Source organism: Megalops cyprinoides, chromosome 6 (genome assembly GCF_013368585.1).
Source record: "Megalops cyprinoides isolate fMegCyp1 chromosome 6, fMegCyp1.pri, whole genome shotgun sequence".
NCBI classification, from domain to species: Eukaryota; Metazoa; Chordata; class Actinopteri; order Elopiformes; family Megalopidae; genus Megalops; species Megalops cyprinoides.
The window spans coordinates 31,864,910-31,890,338 of NC_050588.1; the positions used below are offsets into that span (position 1 = coordinate 31,864,910).

General features: G+C 41.7%; 1 protein-coding gene across 1 annotated transcript; it reads right to left on the reverse strand.

Moving 5' to 3' along the window:
- Nucleotides 1–1,072: 1,072 nt before the first annotated feature.
- On the reverse strand, nucleotides 1,073–20,746 carry vapb (VAMP (vesicle-associated membrane protein)-associated protein B and C). Its single transcript, XM_036532160.1, has 6 exons — nucleotides 20,484–20,746; nucleotides 12,092–12,244; nucleotides 5,237–5,340; nucleotides 4,403–4,483; nucleotides 3,721–3,900; nucleotides 1,073–3,362 (listed from the first exon to the last, which is right to left on the reverse strand). Exons 1-6 carry the CDS (start codon nucleotides 20,539–20,541, stop codon nucleotides 3,192–3,194), a joined length of 747 nt encoding a protein of 248 aa, XP_036388053.1. The 5' UTR covers nucleotides 20,542–20,746; the 3' UTR covers nucleotides 1,073–3,191.
- Between the last annotated feature and the right edge of the window lie 4,683 nt (nucleotides 20,747–25,429).

Below are 25,429 nucleotides of genomic sequence, written 5' to 3' on the forward strand. Positions count from 1 at the left end.
GCTTTGAAGAATCACAATCGCTAAAGCAATTACAAGATTATCTAATAATGTACGTGTCCTTTCAAGTTTACAGATTGAAAAGCGTAAATGGAGTGGTACAATTCCCTAAGTGGGAAAAGTACTGCAGTGTATTTGAAGATACTCACATATGGATGAAGGCATACTTTCTCTCACTCTGAACACTTTCCAACTCAGAAACATAACCAGGCATCCATTTTATTGCATAGACCTCAACGAGGACCAGATTCATTGAAACTGAGGGAAGGAAAATACATCCAAGAAAAAGAAAAAAAAGAAAAAAAAAAAAACTGGTGAGGGAAACCATTGCCTTGGATAGAGGTGAAAAACACCCTAAAACAGGGGCCGATTTAGTTTTCATAGTGTCAGTGCAATGTTTTGGGGGGAAGACTTACCAGTACTGCTTGTGCTGTCACTACAATTTCATCAGTTCTGCTCTTACCACTTAAAGCAAGTGGGCATTTTCCCTCACAGAGAACAGCTGGAAGGGTGAGACAGAGGATCATATCCATTGCAAATATGGTGACACCTGCCCTAGCAGTACCCTAAAGCACCTTTCCACTCATAACCAAAGGTGCACATTAATGCAGAACACCACTGGACCAGAAACACAAGATCCCACCAAGAGCCAAAAAGATCCTTTTTCACCACAACAAGTACTGTACAAGTAATGGTTTGAAGCTAGCTGATCTGGTTTCTTTTCTTTAGGTTTTTCACTGCAGGGTGCTGACTCCATGTACTATGAAAAGAGAATAAGAGGCTCAACAGCACTACTGTTGAAAAATAAAAGTCATGTGACTTCATTTTGCTAGCTACCATTATTTTGGTCTCTTTTCTCTTTTCAATGCTTCACCATCTGGTTTATTTTTGATAGCAGATTTCAGCATGCAGCACTTTCTTGTGAGCAACACAACAGCATATCATTTCAGTTTTGACCCTCTGAATGAGGAATGACCTCTGAATTGTGGGAGGAAAAAAGAAGAAAAAAAAACCTAATAAATAAAAAAAACAATGCAATGAAAAAATAACTTCACAGTAGAGGTAAATTTGGGGCTTTATTTATTTAATTTATTAAGATGCTACATAGTCCAACAAGGTTGGCTTTTACACCATAGACTACTTTAACTAGGAATATTCATTTCTTAGATAGACTGTTATTTATTTATATACATACAAAACAGTTGCCCGACTGCTGTGGTTACACCATGGTGACGGTCTGAAGCTCCAGTGCAGGTCTATTTAGTGGCTACAGGACAGGCCCACAATGCCCTCGCTTTCAGCAGCAAGTCATCCTCCATTCATCATGAGTAGACAGGTTGTGTTTTTCAATCTTTTTTTTTTTTTTTTTTTTTAAACCTCCCCCCTCCCCAAAACCCCCCAATTTGCGATCTTTAAATAATATGCAACAGTGAGATTAAATCATTTCTGTGTATGGTATTTCTGATATCCGTATTAGTAAAAAATAAAGAAAGAAACTATGACAACAACAACAAAACAAAAAAAAAAAACCCAAAGTGAAACAAGAAACAACCTAAACCTAGTAACAAAATGGTCCCTGTCTGGAAGTGTTTTTGATGGTTTTGCTCATGAGACAAACACAGAAAAAAACTAGGGTAATTTAACAGGGCAGGATATTATAGCAGGAAATCCTGATTCACACAGAGGATTAAACGATTAATTTAAAAGAAAAAAAACATTATTTGTTACACTGATGAATCAGTTCAAAACAAATATATCTGACTGACATTGCGGCACTAATTGACAAACGAAGCTAACTGTGAATTAAAACCATGAGCAGAGCTGGAGGTGACTCGGCTCTCAAAATGTAGCAAAATGGACGGCATACATTACGATCCTTTTTTGCTCCCCTGATACATTTTAATCTTTTATCATAAAACTATGGGTACAGGAGGCAAACCACTGGTATTCCTTTCCTGAAAAAAACAAACAAGGGAAGCTTGCTGCATGTCTAAGATAAACTGTAATAAAAATTACTTCTGACGAATATATCCAAAGTCACAAAGCTGCACTCCAGACAGATTCCTCACAGTCCTGTCTTCTTAAACAGCAGTGTTGCACGTGTTGCTGAGATAAACCTCCCCACCCCCTCAAAAAAATTTTTTTTTTTTGCATGCAACATTGTATCATAAGAACATTTTCCTTTTCTTCCTGCCATAGAATAACTTGCAAATGTAGGTCACAAGGCAAGAGGCATATTTCTGGTAAGTGTTAGTTTGCTGAAACGGTTTTACTCATTGTGGAGCTCAGGTAGCTGTGATATTCAAAGCCATACTCTAAATTCTTGTACGCAAAGTCCTAAAAACAAAAGATCAAATAAAAAAATGCATAATTATCGCAACAATGCACCTTGACCTGTGAGATCCTAAAAGGGGAAGCACAGAAATTAAACGTCACAACAGCAAAAGCAGATGAGAAATTAAAATCTCACTGCTTAAGCATTCAAGCATTGATTGCCATCTCATACAAGAATGTTTGTGGTGGAAAAACAAACTCACGAAAAAAAAAGTAACACACCGCAGCATTTTAGACAGTTACTTACATTTACAGAGGACCCGAGCTATACAAAGCCTCTGATTGGAAGAGTCAGTTTTGGTGGTGAGACACACTGCCCCTATCGCCCTACCCCAACCTGCTTCTGAATGAATTACCGATGATTAATCTTTTGTTCTCCAAGGACATTAGCTGCAAAAGAGTGGTAAGAACATACCATCACACCCCCTCCCCGAAAAGTCACAATCAATCCTTACAGAGACACTCCGCCTCTGGCCTCCTTGCCTTAAAAAACAAACAAACAGATTAAAGCAACATTCAAGCGATTCCATTTGAATGTTAGAATCAGTCACGTTAAACCTCCGCTGTCAGAAAAGCCTCACAATGACTGTGTTCGATTGATTACTTTCATTTTTTTTAACATAAGTTTATTGCCCATGTGTTCAAGTAGGGGACGTGGGCCAGAATGACTATGTAATAATTAAGAAGCAAGACCTTTGACTTTTTTTTCCCCTTTTTTTCATTATATAATGGATTTTCTTGTTTGTATTTTACATAATTTAATGTTTCAAAACTACCTCTGTGATATGGCATTCTGATCAAAATTCCACACCCATGTTTTTGTTTCATCCACAGAAAAAAGCATGCTGTTGTTCTGTTTTCTACAAGACCAGCTTTCCGATGATGACGCCGATGACGAAGAAGAGCACGACGAGGGCTAGCATTCGGGTGCTGGGGCCCTCCTCCTTCATCACGACCCCTGAAGTGGAGGAGGGGGAGGAGTGCTGGGACGACATCGCCGTGTTCTTCCTCATCCGGAGGCCATCTTCTTCCTGTGGGAGAGGGTGGGAGCGGCCCTTGTTCAGCGTGGCAGGCGACACACTCCCATGCGGTCCCCCCCCACCCCGTGTGGCATTCGTACCCTCTTTAAGCATGCCATACTTTACTCTTTCCCCTGCTGCTTACGACATGTTCTCTCTAGGGTGTCATCAGCAACCCCCCCCCCCCCCCCCCAGACAACTCAGCAGGCAACACATCTAAAATGTTTCGCCTGCTAACAGTGGGTGGGTCTGGGTTTTTTTTATACCCTCTTTAAAGCTTGCCTGAGGGATGGGCACGTTATTTATCTTGGCTCGATTTTGTTTATCTTGACTCATCGTATTCCGCAAAACCCAAGCCAGTTCAGCTCACCCTGATCTGTCTGTTTTCTTCTCGTAGTCGCTGAACCTCCATCTGCAACCTTTTACACTCCTCCATAATCTTCTTCACCTCCCCGTCGTCCAGAGGGGAGCCCATGGACTTCATGGACAGCGTCGAGGACTCGGACTTTAGTAGGCTGGAGGACAGGACTTTGTTGGTGTCCATGTCGTGCTGTAGGAACGCAGCATCCAGGAGATTAACAACTCTGGCTCTGAGCAGCAGGCAGCAACCCCCACCCACCTATTACTGTCTCCAAGGAGGCAGAACTCAGTGTGCTTTTCAAACAAACAGCTGAGGAACTCCAAAGATGCAAGCTGGTTTCTATTTTACTGAAGATATGCGGAATGACTCTCCAAGAAAGATTTCAGAGATTTACATGTCCGTAATTAATCAACTACAACAACAGCCGTTTTCTCTTGTTTTGTTTATGAAAGTCATTTGGTCACCCCGGAGAGATGATGTCTCAACAGCTGTGTGTGGTTTGAAAATAATAAGAACAATAATAAACTGCGTGAGAAAACTGAACGGGGTCCCAGATAAGGCCGGCTGGGCTTGGCACGGGCCGAGGTTTATAACACACCGTCCTGGTGACAGGCCGACGAGAGCTCTCCAGCGGTGTTTAATAACGGCGCAGTCTCCCAGCACGCGAGAGAAAAAAGGGGGTGGGGCTTACCGTTTTCTCATTCTCCGCCGGCAGCTCGAAGACGCACCTAAGCTTCGAGTCCATCAGCTCCTCGGGCTTCGCCTCTTTCCACTACAGGGGGAGGGCGACAGGAGAGAACAGAGAGACGGGGATTACAGAACAGAAGAGATAGCCTCGTGCAGCTGTGCCTGAAGGATTGCTGGGAAAAGCATCCCCGCTCCACACAACTGTCATATCAGCAAGCCCGTAATGAGAAACATCTTGAAACAATGGCGTTGGAGACCGCAGCTAAGCCTTCTCAACTATGGCAGGGGAAACCACACCGGACAGCAGATTAGCGGTGATTTTTGTTTTCTGTTTTTTCTTTTCCCCTCCCTTTTTTCTTCTTCACTCCTTCCTTTCATATGTTTTTACAACTTTTTTTGGCATAATCAGAGACTTGTACAAACATGCATTTCAGCGGCCATCAGCGAGGTTCCAGAATAAAGCTCTGACTTCTTTCCTTCCATCATTTAATGTCTCAATATCATCTTCATGCCAAGAGCTCTTGGGATCCATAAATCTACCAGTAACTAACTTGGATGAAGAGGAGACAGAGCACAAGAGATTAATTAAAGCGATGTACACAGACAGACCAAGAGAGAGACAATAAAAAAAAGCGACCCCGTGCAGAACAGTGACAAAAAAAGAAAAGAATGTCGTGATGTCATAAACGGCGTGCGGCAGCTGCTGGCTATGCAGCTGCAAGCCCTTCGCCCTGACTGTCGACTCCGACTGTCTGCAGTGACAGTCCCGTGACAGAAGCAAATGATTGACAGCTGTTGGGAAAGAAGGGGGCAGAAGAGAGCAGAAGAGGGCACCCACCACTCCCTCCATGTCAGTCATCTCAGGGGGAGCCAGCAGGGACTGCACCATGAACTTGTGTTTGCTCTTCTCATTGGGATCATAGTCGAAAGGCTGTAGCATAACTGCAAGACAAGGAAGAAACCAAAGCTTTATGGTTAGTTGTCCACAACACAGCACTTGTAGAATGCTTTGTCTTTGGCTTCATGTGACCTGACCTTCATGTTCTCATTGAATCAATGTCCAGAACCTTCCCGTATCAGGAAGACTACAGTGACCTTGCTTACTGCCATGTGAGCAGATAATGCAACATTCTGAAATACTCTGAGGCCTAATGAATGTGGAGGAAGCCATTTCTGCTGCACAAGTAAAAAGAAGAAAGGACGGCCAAATCTTAAAGTGCTCCATCAAGAAGTCATTACTACACGGCTTAGATGAGTTTCTCATATGGATACCCTTCACAACTCAACCAAGGATAACCAAACGCAGCCCCAGTCAATGCGGTTCTCTCCCCTCTGGCTTGATGAGGTGAAACTCAAGATCACAGATTTGGAAGAGCTCAATGTAATATCAAACCAGCCCAGTCAACAGACAGCAAAAAAATCAGCGAGTGACCCAAAAGTGCTCCCCATGGTGAATCAACAGCACTGCCGGAAATGTCATAACACATGAGCAAACCGCTTCTATAGGAAAAATGACACCCACCCTGAAGAAGGATCAAGGGAAGCAATGACACATAAGGCAGGGCCAAAACTGAGGGCACTTCACCTAAACCACATTCATCTTCTAAGAAATTTTAAAAGTCAGTCATCAAGAAGGATCACTTCATCATGACCTCAGCGCTGCTCCGATCTCAGATAATTTTCCTCTTAAATTACGCTGGATAAGAGCCCCTGCAAAATGAATCTATGAATCTTTGTAAATATAATGAAGAAAGCATAATGAAATAAAACTTTATTTAGAAAGAACAGTATAAGTACAATGATATGATGTTATAAGTGTAGGATGTCACCTTAAACGTTGTGTCAAGGCTAAGTTTGGAGTTTATCTGTCATTTCAGTGTCATAGCACTTTAGAGTCCAATTCTATGTTATGTAGCCCTTCTGTGAATAGAGCAATTTTTCAGGTTACATACACTGTTGTGCATATTGCTTCATAGTCAACATTAGAAGGAAGTGTGAGGTTTATGTATTTAGTGACCCCCAGCACCTACCCCACTGCTCTGGCCTTACTCTTAAAATGGTTTGTACTTGGTCGGTGTCAGTTACACAGTACATACATGTTATTATAGTGAAATTACACTTTCTTACGGGATGCAGTGTGACCCTGCTTTCTTTAAATAGAGAAAAATAACATGATACAAACAAAATGCCACAGTGTCAGCAGACACACTTCAGTATAATCATTTTCAAAATGCTTAGGGTACAGTACCATTACAAGGGTGCTTGGGCCCAACGGGTTAATTGTCTGAATGCCCGTTTTGCAGCAAATAGGCTGAAAACAGCCATAGCTCGTCTGGTGCGTGAAAGGAATCCTTTAGTGGTTCAGTGACTTACTGGCACAGTCTCTGCAGTGGAAGACTGCACATTAGACAAGCAGAACAGACATCACAAATGCTTCTCGTGGCACTGCAGTGAGAGCGCTGTCGGCGCTGCTCGGACTGTCTGGAGTACTCCCTACAAAAGCCTGTGGACATGCTCCTAAAACTAATCATGTAGAACAGAACACAGCTCACGCTTTTCCAACCTTATGACTATCGCGACCAATATGAAGGTTGCTGTGTTCGGTACAGATGGTGATGGTAGGTGTTACTGGATAATGCCAGGTACTTTGATGATGATCATAGCATTTAAGAGTTGGGTTGATGGTAATATTCTGAAATTGCTGCCAGTGTCAGCAAATGGCACGGCTCAGACTTGAAGCTGGGTCTGAGATGTACAACTCAGCCTGCACTTGGAGCAAGACACGTTGGCAACTGAGCCACTTGGAGGCAGAGTCTTTCCCTTTCATAGGATACTGAAACTTACTGATATTTATGAGCTGTGTGACAACAAAGCTTGGATGTGCATTTTTGGCTTAATCTGAGTAGGACTAATAATCCAAAAATTAATAGGTTTACAATACACACTATACTTACAGTGCACCAAATCAGCTAGTGGCTTAGCAGCTCAACGTGTTTGATATGTTTAGTCTTCACTGGAATCAATGTCTACTGTGTTCCGGAAAGTCAGGAAGACGTCTGCATATGCCTGCCATACAAAGGCCAGGTTTCACTCAAAAACACCCAGTTATCTTGGGGGAAAAGAGCAATCTGAAAAAACAACATGAAACCATTATAGATCAATCCGATGATGCTGTATCACAATAAAATGACTTATCTCAGCTTTAGGGAGCACAGGAAGCCAGATCTTGTAGCCAGTGACTGTGGTTTGTCAAACAGTGATTGACATCATAGCTCATGTCCTACTGGTCATGCGATAGTATCATTGTTGTCCCTTTGAGCAAGTTTTTGAGCTTGAAATTTATTGTAGGCTTAGATGGGCTGTTCTCATATGTCCTCTTGTCTCATGTTAGTGGATTTTACACAGCAATGCAGTATTACAAACACACCAACAAAAATTCTTCTAACAACAAAAACTTTCCACTGTCCTGGTAAATCGTAGTATAGTACTACATGAGACCATAGTACCTAAATAAATTCTACATTAAATTGCTTCCACCTGATACAATACCTCATGTATCTTAGCTGTTTTGCCTCTATGTTAGCACATGTGGTACGATAACAAAACAAACTAACTAGTAATCTCAATGAACCGTTCGCAAAAATAACCACATTTGGCGACACTGTAGCCTATAAACCCTATCTACAGTGCTCATAATAACATACATATATGCTATATTAACATTAATCTACTACCACTGTCAAAAGAATACACAGTTCACCATAAAAGTTTGGATTGTTTAACACACCTTCATTTAGTTGGGACAACTTAAGTTTATTTGATGAACTTCATTTTTACCTGCCATTAAGACAATTTATTGGCAATATACGGCTCTTTTACAAGAGCAAAGACATGTTGCCTTAAAGAGAAACTACAGTGGTACGTTAGCAGTAAAGTGTTCAGAATCAATAACCAAAACAACTGCTGTCCACAGATCCACTGTTTTGAGTGCTAACCTCCACACAGCAGTTGTTTGTGGTGAAAAGCAGCTAGCTGGCTGCTACATGTTTCTTCATGATGCCACCAGTGCACAAAGCATAGCTGATCTGCATAAACATATGTTTTTCTTCAAGTGAGCGCACTGGATGTTTCTGTTCCCCGCATAACCTATTTAGAGAAGTGTTTGGGGACAATCAAATCTTTGAAAACAGAACGAAAAGTGCATAAGCATAAACATGCCCAAAGAAAGAAGTCATAGCGTTCTGTCTGAAGTATGTACCCACTGGATAAGTGTGTCTGATCAACTGATGGGACTGCAACTACCCATTTAAATAATAAAGATAGTGGCAAGATTTTTTAAGTATTGGTTTTAAAGTTGTTGGTTTCAAAATGAATGGCTATGCAGAAAGGCATGGCCCTGACTTATTCCACATGTATGTAACCATGACAGCTCCAAATTGTTGGATCTGCCCAACTCCCGTGTGGGCAATTTTTCTTAAGGCTTCCAAATGTTGTTTTTCATTGTAACGTTACTGGGCTCAAACATAAAACAGGTGTTAGCAAAAATATTCTAAAACCTACCACCACAGAGCCAACTGGTATTATTTGATGTCATTCCAATGACCAAGGGGTATTTTAAAGCTGTTACAATGATTTACATTGACTACTTTCTCATGTCTGGCACTTGATTAGTCTGGTGAGATGGAAATGGGTAAAGCTTGGTTCAGTTTTTTTCCCCTTTGGAAAAAAAAAGAACATTCAAATTCAAAGGCATATTCAACATCAATGGAGAGATGTGTGCGTGACTTCAGAAACCTGCTGCTAACTTTCATTAAAAACGAATGACCTCTTAATTTCGAAGCAAGGGTGCGCACTTTCAGATGTGGCTACTACATTTCTCTCACATATGGCACGTGCCAATACTCTGCTGTATAAAAAAAACCTCACCACGGTTTTGCATGCCATTACAGTAATCAAGCAAGTCCAATACTGCAAACTGAAAACAGGCGTCTGAAACAGATTAAGAATGTCCTGTGCAGTCAGTCCCAATTTTCATCGCTACCCACCATAGGTCCAACGGGACTCCCCCCTAAAATGAGCTAAAAACCCAAAAAGCAATTTTGGGTACACAGCAACATCGAACAAGTTTCTGACTTGATTTATACAAATAAGATGTGTGAACTGGGACACTTCGCCCAGTCTTTAATAATTTCCACACATATTGAATAAATGCATCTGGTCTTCTTTCATCGTGCAATTAAATCTCACAAAAATACCATAAAAGCCACAGAGGCTAACTGAAGTTCAGCGCAAGATGTACAAAATTAGATGTGAACTGCCCTTCCCTTACTGGCTGTGGGTTAAATGTTGCAATTTAAAAATGGAGAGGAATCAAAGAGCAGTTTCCTCGTTGTAATTAATTGGCTCCCAAGAGACAGCAGTAAACTACAGCATTAATTATAGATCCTGACCCTAGAAGCTCCTCAACAGCTGCTGGCAGTTTCAGACATGAGACAAGGCAGGGCGGGCAGAGGGAGACATATACCTGGGGTAGCGCAGCTACAAAAACACTATAGATGAAAGAGGGCATTCCAAAAAAATAATACTCCCTTTCTCTGACAGCGTTAAAGCCCGCAGTGGGTTTACTGAGGTACAAGGACTTATGTTTCATGTGCAATATATATGCTAATGGACAAAAAAATTAAACAAAAACGACGTATTGTAAGAATGTATTGCAATGTGTTATACCTAGGCTTTAACAAAGACCTGCTTACTAACGTCTTTGTTGCCGGTTCACTGTGCCAAAACTGTGCTTGCTGATGAACAGAAGATGTGCACCGTCTGTTGCAAAATCCTTCTGTTTTTAATTACAATCATCTTAACCCTGAATTGAGACTTATGAGAAACTGATTGGTTTCTTGGATCAAAGCAAAACTTTAAATTCCAAGAGACGATGGAACTGACAGTCTCTTTTTTCAGGCAACAGCCATATTTAAGCACTACTTACCACTGAAAAATGAGGAGACCTCGAAACACACTTTGGGCAATTTGTTTCTTTATATTGCAAATTTCAGTTAACTTTCATTACCGCCATCTTATAAACAGATAAATCAAAACAGTGCAGCTCATTTCTGTTTTAAAGGAGTCAACATAGCCAGCACAACAGTTGTAGCCTAAGCAAGGTCGTAATCAGTGTTACCACAGCTGATCCCTACCTGAACTGTCTTGGCATGCCCTAAATTACTTAAATTTTGTGAGATTTAGATTTAAAGTAATGCATTTATTTTGAGATGATGGCAATTACTTGCTTTTGTATCATTCCATCAATGCCCTCAGGGATTACAGAAATAAAGAATTTAACAGAAGTTAACTTGAACCCTGGTAAGAGAATCTGTGACAGACATTTCCAGAGTAACTCAAAGGCCAGTCACCTGCTGGGGAGGAGGGGTGGCAGGATACAATGATGTCATCCACTGAGTATTCTCTGGATGGACTGTGTATATGATCACCAAATTCCTGAACCTCTCCATTGCCATTTACAACAGTGTGACTCACCTCAGCAAACACGGGCCCACATTTCTCCATACTGCAAAAAAGATGGCATTTCAAAAACGCCTGGAGTTTCACAATTTCTACGCTTTAACCTCTGAAAGCCGCGCAGCTTCTGAGAGCACCGTGCATTACAAAGTAACGCCGTTAATATGCAAGCGCACCGTAACAAAGCCACCGTTTGAAATTCAAAACTCGAAAATCCCCGTATTTGATCTGTGTGGCTCCACCGCGCCTACATTAGGGCTGCTCCGCAGCTAGGCAGGAAATGCGCAGCTGAGCGCCGGGACGACTGTTTGTCGCCTCCAGTTGAGTCCCTGGAGCGGGGCGCAGTCTGACATCAAATCCGAGAGATGTAAGACGAGTCCCGCGCGGGCGAATAGCGCTCATAGCTGAGCCAGGGAACATAATCCCCCAGCCTGTCTCCCTGGAAGATCAGGCCTGGGGCTCAGGGACACAGCTGCGGAGGCAGGGCTGACGGCGCTCGCCGCTGGCCTTCAGCAGAGCCACGGCCCTGGCACAGCGGTGGCCGGAGATTTCCGGCCCTCTGACACGGCGTTCAGCGACGGCTTATTGTTATGTTTTTTTTTTTTTTTACCGTCATCTGACAGGCAAGAGGAAGGCACCTGCTGATTTACTCCCCCCCCCTCCCCCCAATTGGAGAATTTAAGAATTCAAGTGTTATTCAGCACTGAAAAGAGTGATCTTGTTTTCTCTAACAGAAAAACCAGGGATGATCGTGGTAAACCGAGTCTGCACTGAATTAGGCGAATGTCAATACGCCATGACAAATCAGACCTGCTATCAACCAAGCCGTGTCGAAAAGATGTTGACATCTTAAATGAGGTATTAGGTCATCTTATTGTGCACACAAAGTACAAGTCAATTCTTTCTAGTAAACAGAGCAGCACTGGATTAGATTATTCAGAAACCTTGATAATAAGGAGCCAAGATTATTATGTAACGCAGAATGGCCGCCTGGATTTAGAAAGTTTCTAAACTGAGCACTATTACACTAAAGGGCTTACCCAATTCCTGTGATTAATGACAATATGGCAACAGCCACCACTATCTGTTCTTTCCTCGTCACAGGCAGGAACATGCGTGACATCACTTCGCACAGGAAAGGGACCGCATTAACCCTGGACCAGGCAGGCAGACATACCGGACACATTGATTGAGGTCCCCGCGTCGATCACGCCGCTGTTTGGCCGGACGCAGTACCGGCGGGGGGCGGTCGTCTTCACTTTAAAGCACACATTGCGGTCTGTCGGGTTGGCGAGCTTCAGGGTGGTGGTGACTACATCTGTGAACGGACCTACGGAAGGAGAGCAGAGGGAGGCTTTATCCCAGCGTTTCGGGAAAACAAGAAAAGTGAACACTTCCAAAACAATGGAAAGAAAAAAAAAATGTTAAAAGGGGGCTGGAGGGCCTATAAAATTACCACCCTGCATTAAGACTCCCGCATGGAGCTGATGCAAACTGGTGTGAAAACGATTAGCTAATTACATTAACTTGTGTGTTACTGGAGCGACACAACAAAAAGCCCATGAAAACCAGATCCATTTTGAGCCGCACCGCCATCTCGCCACACATGAAAGGAAGAAGTGAGTCTTAGAAGGGGCAACAATAGCTAATTGTTACCCTTTAGGCTACACTAATTGCATAATGACAACATGTTGCCCAGAGAACCACTGTGCTCCAGTGTAATGCCAAGAAATAAAATTTGGCTCAGGTGCTGCAGTAGTAAAAAAAAGCACAAAGCACCTAACACAACAGTGGGCTGCTTCGGCCCAAGCACCTTTCTGATGCGCTGGAAAAGTTAACGAACAAGGTTGTGCTATTCTAAGGCAATGCAACTATTTCCAAATGTAATAGAAATTAATGGGGGAGAAGCACGAGCTGCCATGATTGGGAATGCCTACACTGTACTTCTAACTCACCTTGTATGACTTCTATGGAGATGAAAACTCATTGCGCATGGGGTATACGGACAAGGTGCTCAACCCTGCGGGGGTCTGAAAGGGATGACCTGAGGAAACTGGCGCAGGTAAGAGGACAGATGTCACATACTGCCCCTGTGTGTGATCACATCACAAATTTTTAATGGCAGCAAAATCTGACTGCATTTATATAGTGCCTTTCAAGAACCTCAAAGCAATCTGCAGTAAACTTGCTTCGACCACCACGAATGTGTACCACCTATCTTGGTGGAGCATGGAGGCCGTGGTGCACCAAAATACTCACCACACATCAGTTGAGGTGGAGAGAGAGGGAGATATTTGGCCAATTACAAAGAGGGATAATTAGATAGGCAGACTGATTGGGTATCAGGGAACCTCCTACTCTTTGTTATGAGTGGAACAGGATTTCTAATGATCACAGTGAGTCAGGACCTCAGATTAACATCTCATCCCACCTCCTACAGCACAGTCTCCCTATTATTGCACAGGAACATCCGTTTCCTACTCAGCGCAGAGAGAAGACTTTCCCCTCCTGGCCCATCAACACAGGTTCCTGCAACAACCTGGTGTTCCAGGGAGATCTCTCAGGAAAGTACTAACTGAGCCAGGCCCTACCTAACTTCAGCCATCAGGCAAGAGAGTGGCAGTCATTGCTCGTATATTGTCACATGTTGACCGGTCCTGGTCAAGACATCTGAAAAAACCACTGCCTTGAGGACACAGGCTTAATTTCCTTGTCAGTTCTTGTCAACGGAACACATTGAGATTCAACGGATGGTAAAGAAAATCATAATAAGACCTTTTATTGGACAGACATAGTCATTTTCCATATTTAACTCCACCAATTACAATATGCAGTGGTCACATTAGGCAGAGTCATGTGCTAGACACACAAATGATTTTAGTCATAAGCAGAACACTAAATCCCTTGTGTCATGATCATGAACTTTCACATTTGTTTTACATTTCACAAATCTGTAATAACCTACTCATGCTTCACTGCTGCTTCATCGTCTAGGCATTCTCAAAAACCCAGGGAAAATCCTGCTAGTGCTAATCATACATTTCACCAAAAACACCAACTCTCACTGGAACTGAACTTAACACTGTATCATGGTCCATATTAGTGCTTTGCACCTGTGTAAACAACTTGCTAGCTGGGAATATTTTAGGTTATATGAGGTCGATGAACTATTTGTTACAGTATAGTAATTCTGAAAATACCAATTGCTGTACTCATATTAAATGTAATTCTACATGGAGCAGAGGCAAAATAACTTCATATATGCCCAGTGTATTTGTCTGCATTCTAATATCATATTATCAAGATGTATTGAGAATAATTAAGAAATAAATAAGCCTTATTTAAATGGTGCACTTAGATTTCTGATAATAGCCTTCTATTTAATATTACCCTTTATGTATTCATTTTAAAATATTGCTTGCTAAGGAAGCAACACAGTTGAGCTATAACCTTTTCCATTACAGTGGATTCTGATTTTTTATCAAGGCCACACTGGTTTCACCAAAATACAAAGTGCTGCATAGTCCCGTCTTCCACTGCCTCTTGGCTGTACTGTAAATTAACAACACCAGAGCCGAGTCACCGGCATTTTTATTGCAATTTGACCCAGGTTGTCAGGTACCTGCATAACCAAACTAAGGGGCTGCACTTTCACTTAATAACAGCGGTTTTGAACAGGGGGTGCATCTCAGGTGGTAGCCTAATCATGGACTGTTTTGTTGTCTTTTTAAGGCTAGTGTGACCACTGAGCATAGGAACGCATTGGCTCATGAAACTATGCATGTAAAGCAATTAATGCCAGGATGTAAATGATGAAAAAAAAAAAAAAAAACTGGCAAATGCAAGCAGTTTTATGCTATTTGTCATCCCAAAACCAACATTTGCCACTTGAAATACCTTCAAATGATATATTTTAAAAGGCAGACTGTCATGTTCAGCCCTGGTGCAACACATCTTCTTCCCCACACATGCCAAATTCTCATGACCTGACAAAGACCACAATGGTCAAAGTGTGGCTTCTGCCACTAACAAAACAATGCTGGGAGTTCAGGACAGTGAGCGGGGAGATTTCTGCTGTATAAAGAATTCTTCCAATTAGCCTCATGCAATAACTAGGCTACATTCTTTCACGGTACCCTCTCTAACACTGTAGAGCAACAGTGTTCTTCGTGTATGTGTTTCCCTCTTTCTGACCACAAGCTAAAGCGTCAGCTGTAGCATGCAACAGGCTACAACTTGCTTTGTCTCGTTGCCATCAACGCATTTGTCTAAGTGTATCAAGATCTCAGACTGAAGCCTCCTTTCAAGACCTGCTACGCATTTCACAGCCCCTCGGGGCAGGGGTGACCGCACTCTGGACTCTCTCAATATGGTCCTATTTATAAACAACCACACGACATGCACAATTTACATGGGCGAAATACATTTCTGGGTTAAATTACTTTATTGTCATTTAGCAGATGCTCTTATCCAGAGTGGCTTACATATGCTATAATTTTTACATGTTATCCATTTACACAGCTGGATATTTACTGAGGCAAATGTGGATTAAGTACCTTGCCCAAAGGGTACAGCAAAAGTGCCCCAACGGGGAATCGAACTAGCAACCTTTTGGTTAGAAGCCCTGCACCTTACCACCATGCCACAATGCCAGGGTATAATCTATTTAGAACATTCCTTTTTTTCTGTTTTTCCCTTTGAAATTTTTAAATATGCATGTAGACTACTGATAGAGTCAAACAGTCAAAATGAAATATAAGATATTCTGTCCTACAGTATAAATCTGGCGGCTCACGGCCCAAGAGCCACCTTATAGATGTCATGCAGCACACACAAAAAGGCACAGAGCCTCTCTTGGGTCACATCCATGTACGGTGACTTCACCAGTCACATGCTGCCCCTTGAGCGACAGCGTCATCCATGTCTGCAGCATTTCAATTGATTCTGTGAGACCAATTAAATAATTAAAGACCGCTGACATATAACACCAAAGCCATTTCTAGAGCTTTATACACCTGTTACACACCTTCAAACACCTGGCATGACAGCCTCAGGGAAAGGCGTCTAAGACGCGAAACTGGTAAACTGAGTATTGGTAAATTAACTATCACATGAATGCAGTCTGTGAGAGACCAAAGCCTGACATTTTGCTGATGCATTATTAATGCAATATGAAAGTGGCCTCCTTTCATAAAATCCAGACAGCTTTGGTTCCCTTATTCCCCCCTAACAGATATTGCCATGTTATAAACAGAAAAAACAGAATGTCTGCTTGCTTACTTACAAAAAAACAGCTTCAATAGGAAGAAAATAAAGAATACTCAAGTAAAAGGGCATCTCCCTGCTTTAATAAATGGAGCAGCTGATGGAATTAGGGCACAGCTAATTAGAAAGCATGTTTCCTGCAGGCCATATCTCTGAGCTTTCTCTGTCCATCAATTCCATTAAGCTCCTCGGTAGCAGCGTATCAATCGATACTGCAGCCCTGGCACAACAAGAGACGACATAACTTAAAAGCGGCAGCATATTTTTTTGGCAAGGAGCCCGCCGTTCTTAATTATTGCATATCCCCTGCAGCATCTTCAGGACCAGGTCTGGACGTCCTGTATGAATAGGAACAAAAAAAAATCTAACCTTTTCTTTTTACATAAAACAAACAAACAAGCCAGGAAAGAACATGGTATTAGCATCTGTTTAAAAATGCTATGTGGGTACAGCCTTGGAGCGGTGCCCAATCAGGTAAGTTTCCTTGATGATGGAGAAGTTCCCATGGGTCTCTGAAGACAGACCGGGAAGACAGCTCAGGGACAGAGAAAGTTTCCGTGAAAGAAGGCAGATGAAGGTGTGTGGTGACACCCCACACCTTCACCTCCTTCATCAAACCTTTTTTTTGTATATTTTAACAGCTTAACTTAATTTCTTTAAAATGACTTGGAGCGCCTGGAATCGCAGGTTACACCGACTACCGGCAATTTCTGCTTAATTATGTTTAATTGTCTGCAAATATGTTCGATAAACGCTGTCCTTGAAAAGCCCGCAGACGTGCAGGCCTCTCAGCGTCTGGAGCTCTCACGAAGGACACTCTCAAACGCCTGACCAAGAAACGCCGCCAAACGCACGAGGCTTTTTATTGCAAGACATTTTGTCCAGGATTGGCTTTCACGGCTCAGCCACTCGACATACCAGAAGCATGTACAGTATGTGTATTTCCTGCATATATAATAAGGCAGAGGCTCTAACAAAAGAAGAGCATAACATTCTTAGTACTACAAAGACATATAAATCAAGGCCATAAATGAAAAATGAAATAAAAAAAAACAAGTATTTCAAGTTGCTCTGCCACTGCTCACCTGCACAACGGCTCTGCTTCTGTATTCGAATAACAACCGCATGCTTTGAGATTACGCAAAAGGGACAGGATTTATTCTTTTGCATGAAAGCGACAATGAAAGGACCAGCCCTCAAAAAAAACCCCCTACATTTTGTGCACTGTAAAACCAGTTTAAAGAGAATCAAAATATTAAAGTACCTGACTCTGGGGCAACAGCAGCCAATAAAAACGCTCTCAGCTGGGTTTACAAATCAGCCTGGAGCATTCTGGTGGAGGTTAGCTGGGCGCAAACAGTGCAGTATAATAACACATCTAACAAGGTGAACTAAGCTCCTGACAGATACAAATCAGCCAAGCTACCCAGCTGAAATATAGGAAACCGAGTAAAGAGGGGGAGTCTGAGACTGGAGGGATAAGATCAGCGCATTCTAAGCTGTACACTGATGAAAGCTACCAGGAAACATCCAAAAGCACTAAATTTTCCAGATAGTTTCACCTTGCAGTGACCAAGGCAACAGACACCCCTTTGTGCCTTCGGCCAAAAAACCGAGGCGCACGGTGAAAAGGAATCTCAGACTGCACCGCCTGGCTGAACGCTTGAGGGCTTCCACATATCAGCTCCGGCAACTGTTAATGTCTCATCCTTAAAGCGACTCGGGCTGCGTTCCAAAATGGCAAAATGACATCCGCGAAAACACACTCTGAAGGGTGGAGGTTGGGCAGTGGCCATCTTAAGGGATGCTCTGAACCAGGAATGCTTGAGATGGGATATTTAAAAGTGTACTCCACAAGAATCTCCAATGGAGCAGCCCGTATTCCGAGGTAGCAGTTTTTGCAAAATCCTAACAGGCACTGCATTATTAAAGACACTGTGTGGAAGTGGATAAGGACTGTGGTAGCCAGCCTACTGGCTATCTCTGTAATGCCCTACTAAAAACTGGTAAAACTGGACTGCATTATAATTTTGCATGCTTAAATGGTTTGAAGTGGTTTGAATTTCATATAGTCTCTCCCTGTATATATGTCTGAATACACCTAAGCTTTGTTTGCATTGGGGCCAAACTATTTTTTAAATACTTAGGATAATGTGGTCTGTGTCTTTACGTTTTTGTTTCATCAATATGATGAACAAAGCTAAACTAAAACAAATATAAACCATAATGAATTCAAATGTTCAATAATTAGTACTTCAAAGAGACTACAAGAATGTTATAATACAATGCAGAGTTCCACATTTCCAGGATTTGGCCTTGCTACAAAGTAAAGCACTGTAGCCATAAATGCTCAAATGCGTCATTTTTAAACATTAAAATTATCATGTCCTGCAATGAGAAGAATAATAATCTAAATTTTATCTCGCACAAATTTTGCTCTAAACTGATAGCACCATGCCACCAATTTGCAATTACTTAGCCGAAAGGCCCAGATATTTCTTTGCCTTTTTGGACTGAAATAAAAACGTGGAAATACCATGTTAGAAGACTAATTGGTATGTTATAACACAGATGTAGACTTTAACTTAGAAATAAATTAGCTGAAACCATTTTTGGCTGTGACACTGCAGAAGAACAGGCCCACTTTGCCAGACATGGTTTAGCCAGACTGAGCGCAGGGCTAAGTTACTTCGAGTCAGCAGGCCTCAGTCACACCCGGGTATTCATAAATTGAATGAATTGCAGGTTGTGGGGAGGCCAGGTAAATTATAGATGGAGCTTGTTCAGATTATGGGAATGAGGCTATAGTGAGTTTGCTGGCTGAAATTGCAGTGGGTGACGATATCTGGTACTCCTCGGGACAACTGTGAAGCCAACAACCAGACAACACATCCCTTGGGAGGTGCAATTCCGGGCTTTATTTTCCAGCTCTACCAATGTGTCATATTTGCCAGGGCTCGTACACTGTCAGCAAATTATATCTGACTCTGGAACAGAATGATATTGTATAGTGAAATGGAAACCATCCAAATTAGGCAGTATTTTTTATGGAAGCTGGCAGCCCCACTGAAGGGAATGAGGTAACCTTAGCTAATAACCAGGTCGTCGGGTAGTTAGGTTTGATCCCACTGCTTGACAGACATTACCGTGAACATGATCATGCTCACAGCTAGGTAAACCTGTAGACTTGCTACAGTATCCTTACATTACCCATTACGACAGATCAAACTAGCAAACAAAAACCTTTTTGATCATCTTGCGCATTTCATTGTTGCAGAGCTAACTAAGGGGGAAATGTGTGGATCGTAACGATTCAGAGCTAGTATAGCTAACGTTAGACAGGTAGCTCTACCTGCTTAGCTAGCCTACCAGGGTTTAGGGCTCTGGCAGGGTTGTCCTCCACCTGTTCCCCAATCAACAATTCTGTCTGTCGCTGCCCCCAAAACAGCTTGTTGCCTGATGGTAGTTAACATGGCTAGCTATTAACGACGGTTCGTATTTAGCTGGTTAACAACATCTTTCACCGAGACGTTCATCCTGTCGCCTGCTGACAAGATCGCCCATGGCATGCGGCTAGGTCGCTATAGGTAGTTAACCAGCAACCAGTCATCCAGCTCCGCCAGTGTTTTGCAATAGCGCCGCTACGGATCCAAGATCTACGGAACTAGCCAGCCAGCTCACGTTAATGCAGCAAGGTTAAAATTGCGTAGCGGATCAAGCTAGCTAGCTGCCCGTATGCAGTCGAGTTCAGAAATGAAACCAGACTTGGCAGTAATAGGCTAGGTACTATTTGAAGGGTGTTGACCAAAAAAACAGGCTCATAATTTATTTCATCAGCTAACATTAGGAGTGCTCGTTAGGTCTTGATCTAATAGGCTAATGGGCTGACAGAAATGGCTAGCTTGCTAATGCAAATAATAAAGCCAGAGTTAAAGGCAATGTACATAAACAGGGCCCAGTTTTACACTGGTTAGCTGCTTAGCTCGCCTGCGAACCCACAGATACCCTGTCATAGACGGACCCTGTGGAAACACTGATCCCAACTGCGTTTCTGTCAAAATGAAGGACACGCTAACTTGCGCTACAATTCCCTCATTCATTTAGTTAGCTACCTAGCTAACACAACACCCCCCCCCATTCCAATCCCGAAAAATGGCTGCCACCTGAACCCCCCTCACCCCCCCCCCCCCCCCCCCCCCCCTCCTCCCCTCCGATTGTCGGTAAACGTTTTGGTCGCTAGCATGCTAGCTAAGCCTCAGAGAGACTTTCCGAGATCCGACAGAAGGGCCCTCCTCCCTTCTTACCTCGGAATTTCAGTTCGTGCTGTGGCTCTAGCAGTAGGACCTGTTCTTGCCTGGCCATGTCCCCCAGCAGTTTCCAAGTGTAATTTCTAAATCGTACGCGATATCCGTTGGGTCGCTGCTGTGGCTACGCTGATGTTGGTATGACTGTTACGGTTATTATGTATGACAATTAGCTATGATTATTTATCCGTCTCCCCGGTCCACTGCAAAATAACACTAGGCGACTCCAGCTACTAGCGGCTGTGATGATGCAGCAGGAAGGAGCCGAGAGAGAGGCTCCGAATGACGTCACGGTCCCCCGCATTAACCACTCAACGAGGGGCGAGGTGAGAGGGGAGAATTGCGGCGGCGGGGCTGGTGGCTACGAGAGTGAAGGGTACCGAAGAATAGGGGCACAAGGTGTGCCGTCATTATAACTCACCAACCCCATCCCCGATTTCAATATACATCAAGCAAGGGTGTGTTATTACCGCTCATGAAAACACAGGGGGACGCCATAGCCAAATTCAAGGTAACTAAACAAGTACGTGAGAGTTGGATAAAGTCGGACGTGGCTTGCGGAAATATTTTTCCACGAAACCTGAATTGGTTGGTCTGTCAAGTATTATTATACATACCGAATAGGTGAATTGGTAAAAAAAAAAAAAGTATTACACACAGAGACTTAAATAATGGTAGACAACTTTTATTGATGGTTGAATGACTCCTCACTTGAATGTCTTGCGCCAAAGCTTTGAGAGAAAGCGGATTATTTCATGTTGATACATGTACACAATAAATCTGCTCACATAGCTCACGGAATATAATAATACAACAGTATAAGGAAACTTTGGTGAGTACCTTCAGTGATAGCCTGTATGTTATACGCACTTACTGAAGTGTTGTATCAACAGCTCAGGTTAAACAAAGGAGTTTTAAATCCAGTGTTTTACTACCCATCCATTGGATTCTCATTTGTAAGTGAACTGGTCATACTTCATTCCATGAATAGAGAATATGATGGAGCAGGTTGCTCTGCTGGTTTCATGCCTCTGATGAGATGGCAGTGATAACCTGAACACTCCTTTCTCAAGGACACCTTTCGTCTATACCATAATTGCATTTCATGTATTTTTCAGGAAGAGAAAATAACAATGTCATAGTACTGATCAAATTAGTGATGGATGTTTTTCTTCCCTTACACTCACCTTTTGGGCCATATAATACCCTGAAGGGCCACAGGCTGGCCACCCCTGCATTAATCCATACCCACTTTCAAATGATCACAATTACATGGAGCGAGGACGTAAAATTAATTTAGTGATTTCTAAAAAATGAGACATGTAAGCCCCAGGAAAATTACACAACATTATTGTCATTTAGCAAATGCTCTTTTCCAGAGTGACTTACGTGGGCTAGAATTTCTATGTTATCCATTTATACAGCTGCATATTTACTGGGGCAATTGCAATTGCAATTGTACCTTGCCCAACAGTACAGCAGCAGTGCCCCAGCAGGGAATCGAAACAGCAACCTTTCAGTCACAAGCCCTACCACTATACTACACTGCTGTCCTAAGCTGCACTATGCATACCTATCAAATATAATCCTGCCACCCTGTAATTCATACATGCCAGTTCATCTCACATCTAACGTATCTTTTGATTTTTTATAATTTTCATTCATGCAATTTAACATTATACCACAGTTCCCTTTTCCTTTCTGTAGGCAGGTACCAAGCTTGTGCTGTCAAACTGCACCTGCATTCATCAAGGTAGAATCAGCTTCTCAAAGCCATGACCCTAAACCTGATCGGAATCTCCAGTGTTTCAAGTGTTGAGAGGCTGAGCGATGAAGGTCCTGCCCTGCTCAGCTCTATTTAAAGTGTAGCACTGAGCCCTGTGTGCCGGGGTCAGAGATGCACATGCTTTTAGTGTCACACATATATATAGCCATAGAGGGCTGGCTTTCACTGGAGCACACCGAGCTGTCACTGACGACACTGCCACTTTATCCCTTTGAACCCACTAGTAGAGGCACACAGGCATCTGCCACTTAACCAAGGAGACGCGGAGAATCAACAATTCTGAACAGACATGATCTTCATTAATGTTTTGTTTTTAATTAGTAAACAGCTTGACATTTCCCTTTTGCACATTCAGAAATACACAGTAAAGTTGTTCAAGCGTTTTTTTTTTGTTTGTTTACAATCATTATGAAATGGGAAAAAAATATTAAAACTGAATATGACAAAAGGTTTAAAGGTGGAATTACTGTGTTATATATCTGTGGTGCTTCTGCGATGCAAACTAATAAAAAGTAAATAACAGAATAATATAGCACTCCATCTAAAGGAATAATACATATTCATTCATATAATTTGACTTGTTTTAAAGGTATGTACATGGTAACAGTACATAAGTAATGGACTTTCCAACACTTTCTCAGGGCCAGCCCAAGATAAAGACTTGTTGATTTTCTGCAACATTGTTCATGAAAGACTGGCAATTTCTAACATTCCAAAGACACTAAATAATCACAAGCAAGTGTCACATTCCATGCACTAACGGTGTCCAGTATCACACCTGACATAAGCGATTACATATTATACAGCTGTTATGCATTGAAGACACATTACTATTTAACTTTATGACTGTAAATATGAACAAAGATGGGAGTGCTGTTCTATGTGTTATAGTAAAAAAAAGTTTTAACCTTGGCACAGAGAAGACTTTTACATTAAGGAAAAAAAAAAGATTCAGTATAAAATGTCAACACATGCAATCCCATTTCTAGACAAAAAAAGGTTAAATTTAATCATTAATAACTTCTAACAGAGCAAGATCCACTTCCTGTGGCAGAAAAAGTGCAGAGGAGATGGAAAATGTTTTCTGATATTGGTTGAACCAATTTTCTGACCAGTGGAATTTCAAGTTCCAGTGAGAGAGGAGGGCTGTAAAACAATGATGTTAAGACTTCCTCACCCAAGAAGTAGTCCTCCCTCTTAGTCTAACAACATCTATGAGGACAAATGACAGACATACAAACATACAAGACAGAAGACAATACAAATGAACCGCGACATAAAGAGAAATGAGTATTAAAAAGTGCAATTGCAAGTACCAGAGCTTTAGAGTTCCATTTTCCCTTGCACGATAGTAAAAATAGTATCCTATCCTCTACAACTACGCGATATTTCCTATCCAAAACTGGCATGGACATAATTTGAAATTACAGCCAGTTATTCACAAAATATCTACACAATCTGAAGTGAAACCAAGTGAGTTTAAGTAATTTCACTTCCACTTCACTTCTGTAGAGATTCATTTAAATTAGCACAGGAAGGCATAACTGATAGCCAGCATGGCAGCCAATGCCCACTGACGTCACACTTTGGTAATGCTCATCTCCAGATAGAAAAACTCAAATATACCAATATTGCACTGAAATGGCTACACTGGGTTCCTGAAAAATGTTTCTCCATGTTTCTGCACTTACTTTAAGCCTGCACAATACAGTTTTATTTATGACAACAGTTTAAAAAGACTCATCTGCAACTTAAAAATGAAAAAAAAAGTGAAAAGAAAATAGCACAGGTGACATTACATGAAATCAACGCGTGGTAGACAAATGGAATCTACAGAATTTACATCTTAATTAAATTGCTTTATAAGGTATTATGGGGTGATCAACCAGCTGCAAAAAAAAGAAATCACTAAAATCACAACTGGTATATCAAAGAAAACATGGCTCTGCATACATTAAAATTTGCATCAAGTCCAGCCAATTGCACACTTTTCTTTAAACCATCACCTGTACTACTACACAGAACAGTTGTGAAATCCTGCTAGACATGGTTATGTTTTGCATTCATCCTCCTTTCGTGCTCTTTTCTGACCTCATATTCATTATCTAACCCAAACATCAGTTACAAACTATTATCTTAAGAGTTGATCTACAAACAATGCCACCTGCAAGGCAATTTCCTCTGAATTTAAATCAAGGTCCTTCCCTAAATTAGTAATTAGTTTCCATACGCTTACTTGCAAAATTGACCTATCAAAATAATGACTACAATAACACAAGATGTAGCTGTCATTGACTTAAGCTTTTTCACATTCCGGAATTATGTTGTGACTGTATTAAATCTTTCTGTGGTTTGTAAAGTTTATCAAAAGGTAACTGTCTTAAGTACTACTACATACAAACAGGATGGGCAAAAATTTTTTGCACCTATTAAACTCATGGGAAAAAGGAGGTATTAAAAAACATTGCATGAGACATAAGTGAAAGGAGTTCGGCTCACAGAAAAAAGTACCATAAATGATCAAAACAGTTAAACTAAGTTGGGATATTCCTTTGCTAAACAACAATAAAAAGTCACAATAGTGGCATTTCCTTCATGAATAAACCTGGCCAACCACAGGGAAGAGCATAAATGAACAAATGTCACTTCTTGACAAAAAACAATTATGTTCACTGACGTGCATATAAACAAGTTTTCGTCCCTTAATAATCCATTTAAGACTATATAGGTCTATTCCCTTATCAAATACAGTGTAGCAGTGGGGTAGGTAAAAACTGTCAGGGGAAAAAAAGCAATTTTAAATTTATTAATTTCTTTGTTCTATGTAGTTTCTATGTAGCTGAAGAAAATTAGAGGTAAAAATTCACGTTTCTTTGAATATGCATCTCTCCATATCTGAATGCTCTAACTACCTGCATTAACATCATGGAAAAAAAACAGGTTTTGAATGAGGAGGCAAGAAAAAACAAAAAAAAAGACATCTCCAATGCAGAGATGGTATGGAAACATTCTGGTAATAAGCCACTTGATCCAAGAGAACAGTAGATCCATTTCAACATTTAACTTTTGTTTTCTTTCAGAAAGACCTTTGGTTTGAAAGTGTAGTCTTATTCTTCCTGAAACATGTTACGTTTCCAGATATTTTGCTTTTTATCCCAAG

Bases quoted from the DNA above. Each gene is read 5' to 3' on its own strand.
- vapb (XM_036532160.1), bottom strand. From the start codon at position 20,541: ATGGCCAGGCAAGAACAGGTCCTACTGCTAGAGCCACAGCACGAACTG. The intron at 3,901-4,402 runs GTAAGCCCCACC...GCGTTCCTACAG, and splicing joins CGGCGGAGAATGAGAAAACG to CACGACATGGACACCAACAA. The intron at 3,363-3,720 runs GTGAGCTGAACT...CCTCTCCCACAG, and splicing joins AAGAAAACAGACAGATCAGG to GAAGAAGATGGCCTCCGGAT.